The 5,000-nt window shown below is 37.0% G+C and overlaps 1 protein-coding gene across 1 annotated transcript in view; it reads left to right on the top strand.

The window, feature by feature from the left end:
- LOC144957920 (uncharacterized) overlaps positions 1 to 5,000 on the top strand; it is a gene marked incomplete in the record, with an annotated part of 128,166 nt that overhangs the window by 101,002 nt on the left and 22,164 nt on the right. The window contains 3 exon segments of the mRNA XM_078889477.1: positions 593 to 920; positions 3,263 to 3,367; positions 4,744 to 4,885. Of these exon segments, the coding sequence (XP_078745603.1) occupies positions 593 to 920; positions 3,263 to 3,367; positions 4,744 to 4,885 (575 nt within the window).

The following is a 5,000-nucleotide window of genomic DNA, read 5'->3' as shown; positions in this document are numbered from 1 at the left end:
ATATTCATATCATATCATATCATATCATATCACACCAATCTTATGCACATCTTTTATCACAATCATACATCATAGAAATATATAAAAGTTTAAACTCAAACACCTGAAGGTGAATAATACCAAAGTTGTATAGATAGTATGCAGATGACGTCACTCATGCCTTTGTTATTGTTTTTGCCATCCGCGTTTGTGAGTTGTTCTCACTACACTGTATTAACCAGACTATAAAAGTTCATGGGTTACACAGAGTTTGTGTGTTGGTCAGTTATACTTCCGTATGGCAATGTTGTGAACTCCTCGGCCAAGCGCATTCTATCTATAAAAATTACTATGTTGGTAGTTTCCAAACTTGCGTCTTGTTCTTAGCAGTGTCATGTGACTAGTGTGGGAAGTTGCCACGTCTTGTTAAGAAAAATGACCAATCTGGATAGCCTGGAATAATGACTAACAATGTTACACAATTTTCTATTTTTGAACTGACTGTTTATCAGTTTATCTTTCTTTTCGGACATGTCATTTTCACCTAATTCTGTCTGTTCTTGTCTTTCTTCATTTCCTTGATCTTAAAATATTTTCATAAACTTGATTTCAGATGGGGTCATAAAGAATGTGTGAGTACTTTACTAAAGAGAGGGGCAAGAACGGGCCTTGAAAATGACAAAGGCTCGACTGCTTTATATTGGGCCGTTCGATACGGACACGTGGAGACCGTCCAGCTCTTGGCGAAGGAAGGCAAAGCAAATGTCAACCAGACAAGAAAATTGGGTCTTGTCGCTCCCATCGTTCTGGCTTGTGCTCTTGGCCTACAGGAGATTGTGATCATTCTGTTGGACTTTGGTGCAGACCCAAACATGAAAATCAGGGCAGGAGAAAGACCCATCCATCATGCAGCCCGAGAGGGATTCTCTAACATTATCGAGGTAGATTGATTTTCTAACCGATAAGATAAGATATACTATATTGATCCTGAATGGAAATTATTATAATTTTACATATCATTCATCGTTATATTAGCACAGATTTATACAATGTCATGAACTAATTAATGAAAATACGAAGCTAACTAAAAGCAAAATAAACATTAAATATAATAAAATATTCATAAAATATACAGCAGTTACAAGTAATGCTATAAAAATCGGACATGAAAGTAGAATAGAGTTGTAATAATGGATTTGTAATGTAAATAGAATTTTTAAAATAGATTGTGAAAGATTGCACATAGCCAACGCAGGTTGATAAAAAGTAAAAATAAAGCATGGGATGTGAATGTATAAATATATAATAAGTAATGTAGATATAGCACCGTGTAAATATGCATAAATAAATAGATTTTAGAGTGAACTAATTGATGAAAATACAAAGCTAATTTTAAAAACAAGAATAACATCAAATATAATAGAATATTCATCATATTTTCATGATGCTTCACCATGCGTATTTTATTCTGTATTTTATATGGAATTTTGTTATACAAGTTTTTAACATCGGCCACTCCTTACAGCAAGGTATTAACTAATCCTCGTCCTTCTGAGTCATCCATTATGATATGTATCTTAACTAATCTTTGCAATAATTATATATCATCTAGTGACTGGCCACTCTCAAAAAGACCATTCAGAACTATTAGAAAGCGGGATAGTGTAACGGTCTTTCAACGGACGCAACGGTAATCTGTCTTGAAAATTATCTTTTAGAGTTTATTACAAAAAAAAAAAAAACCAAAAAAAAACAACAGCCCTTCATTTCCTTGATAAAATATAACTATTATGACGCGGAATGGGACATCATTTTTCAATCGCAAAAGGGCAACAAGTGCCAGCATTCGAATTTTCAAGTAATTTTCATTGCGCGTCTGCAGTGCTTCGGAAAAAAAAGGAAAGAAGAAAAAAGAGACCCGAATCAAATTGTGTTTACAATTGAATATCTACTCAGAAAAGGAATATCAGTGAATTTAACATGTTTCTTTAAATGTGTAGTTCTTGCAATAAAAATTCGAATGTTGGTGCCTTTCATTTTGTCCAGTGTTCCTTTATGTTAAGAGTAAGATAGGACATTCTAAACCTCTTTATTCATTTGATCTGCAGACCAAAACAAATCATCTATGGATGGATTTGAACTGAAACTTGTATTTTAATCATTCAGGATAAAGATGCGTTCATCAAGTTTTTTCCTTTTTAAAAAAAATACTGTAATATAAACTGTGGTTAGTTGTGTAACATTTTTCTTGTAAGTTGTAAGTTCCACGAAATTGACAAAGGTCTCCAAATAAAACATGTCTAGTCCATGTCATGATTTCATTCATTCTTTGCATCTTCGTCTTTATCGTTCCTAGTTCCTCCTCTTCCTCCTCTCCCCAATCTCCCCCAAATCTTGTCCCCCCTCCTTGTACTTTTCATCTTGTTATTTTCATTCTGTTTTCTCCTCCTCCTCCTCCTCCTCCTCCTCCTCCTCCTCCTCCTCCTCCTCCTCCTCCTCCTCATCCTCCTCCTCCTCCTCCTTCTCCTCCTCCTCCTCTTCCTCCTTTTCCTCCTCCTCCTCCTCCTTTTCCTCCTCCTCCTCCTCCTCCTCCTCCTCCACCTCCTCCTCTTCTTCTTCTTCTTCTTCTTCTTCTTCTTCTTCTTCTTTAATTTTCTTCCTTTAACACACGATGAAGGAAAACACAATTATTTGTTAACACAACGTCAAGATCATATCAATACATGTTTCAGGTAATTCAGAAAAATGTCTTAAAATAAAAAAGAATAAAATATATCGAGCCAAATATTCATGAGTATGTGACGTAACAGGTTTTTAACAATATCAGGTCTCACAAAGCTCTGGCATCAATTCCATAGAAAGACAAAGGACGGTAACAAATTATTGATGTCTCCATCGATCTGAAGAATGGGGCTAATTAACTTTCTGTCCAAAGTCTCCACTCCTTTGGTTGTACGTACAAAGCAATTTGACGGGGGATCAATGATATTGTGCACTATGTTAACCAATTCATTACCGTACACGAGATACAAGTTTTAATATTTGACCAGAAAACTAAAAAATATATGGTTTAAATGACCACCATCTTGGTAAAAATTGCCAAACTGGTCCAGCACCTTGTGGTCCAGTTTTTTTTAACAAGGCTCAAAATAGAATTGTTAGAACGACAGTCCGGGTGTCTCATACTTTTTTTTATGGTTCGAGAAAACTCCAAACCTATGTTTGTACTTTAAACTCCGTGCACAATCCATAAACCATGCATCTTTTATCTGGGTTTCCGTAGATTCTTCTAAAGAGAGGTGCTGACATCGATGCCATAGATGAGCGTGGCGATACAGCCCTTTTACTGGCGGCCCGGCATGGAATGGCAAAGGCTATGCACACTTTGGTAAGTAGATAAATGTGGAGTTATTAAAAATGTCCAACATTAAGACCTTTCAGACAGAACTCAATCACTATTAGACTTGAATCAAGTCATAATAATTGGACAGCTATCTGGTCTACTGGCATGACACTCGCTTTCGGATCGGAAGGTCCTATGCTCGAGCCTCGCTCGGCGCATAGTTGAGTCCTTGGAAAAGGCTTTTTACTCGATCATTTTCTCTCACCTTACTCAGGTGTGGTGAGTACCTGGCCGTAAACAGCATTGTGTCTGTCGGAAAAAAAATGAAATATCGCCTAACAGGCATCATGTCTCGTTCTACATGTTCCGTGTTGCTGTTGGCCAGAGACCCCTTGCAAAGCGCTTTGAGCACGTTTAGTGGATATTGCTCTATATAAAAGCTCAAGTTTTTAAAAATTAGGATGAAATAGCCGTGGTTTCCAACATTGTGCCCATTGCCTACAGTGTACTTACAGATTGGGAAACAGGGAAACAGATTTTTTACTGTCAAATTCGGCAAACCTTTTATCTAAATCTGCTTGTGTGCCCGAGTTTTTAAAGGCCCGAACAGTTGTCAACAACATGCCGCGCCATTCTAGGAGTCAATAAATGTAAATGTTGCTTCTCGAAGCTCAAAGAAATAAATAACAATGTGAAATTGAATGTATGGTTCAATTTAATAAACAAAATAAAGCACTCTACTGCCGTTCGAATCTTATGAAGAAACGAATTTGTTTGGCATTTGATTTTTGAAAGGGGCCTTAAAGTGAAACGTTTTGAAATATAGTATAACAGAAGAATTAAGTCATCTGCAAAATCCTTGCTTTGAGAATTTCTGACGAGTTACCAGTTCAGACTCAGTGTGAAGTATGGAGTTTGGGTACTCAAAGTGGACATGAGGCATAGCATCGTTCTATTTAAACAGTATGCCATTTTTACTTGCTTATCCACCACTCAGTAATAAAACAGAAGCCACTTTAATATTAAATAAACATTGCGTAAAATCCATAAAAAATTAATTAAGGATTGAATTCTCTTCTTTATCGTGCCGTTATGTTGGTCTAGTGCTATGACACTCGCTTTCGGATCGGAGGTCCTGGGTTCGAGCCTCGCTCGGAGCATAGTTGAGTCCTTGGAAAATGCACTTTATTCACATTCTCTCACCGCACTTAGGTGTAAAAAGAGTACCTGGCCGTTAACAGCGTTGTCTCTGTCCGAAAAAATTGTAATATCCCATAAAAGGCGTCATGTCTCATTCTACATGGTACGTGTAGTTGTTGGTGAGGAACCCTTGTAAAGCGCTTTGAGCACATTTAGTGGATATTGCGCTATATAAAAGCTCAATATTTTATATTTAATCACAATTTCCTGAACTTTCCAAGCTGAACCACGGAGCCAGTGTGAACACAAAGAACCTGATGGGAGAGGGAGTCTGGGAGATTGCGGCGGCCAATGAGGTGGATTTAATCCTGAAACTTCTTGTGCTTCATCAAAGGAAGATAGCGCAGGATGAACCAACATTTGGTGAGTTGCTCAACAGTTACAAATTATCTGTAGAGAATATTAAGATACTGTTAAAAAAAAGGTTTTGGTAGTTAATAAATGTGCATGACATAACCAGTCGGAAGGTGAAAATTTT

Source organism: Berghia stephanieae, chromosome 12 (assembly GCF_034508935.2).
Source record: "Berghia stephanieae isolate SIO BIC M18660-M18661 chromosome 12, UCSD_Bste_1.3, whole genome shotgun sequence".
Lineage (NCBI taxonomy): Eukaryota > Metazoa > Mollusca > Gastropoda > Nudibranchia > Aeolidiidae > Berghia > Berghia stephanieae.
The sequence above is the reverse complement of the archived record's forward strand: the minus strand, read 5'-3'. Positions and strand labels throughout refer to the sequence as shown.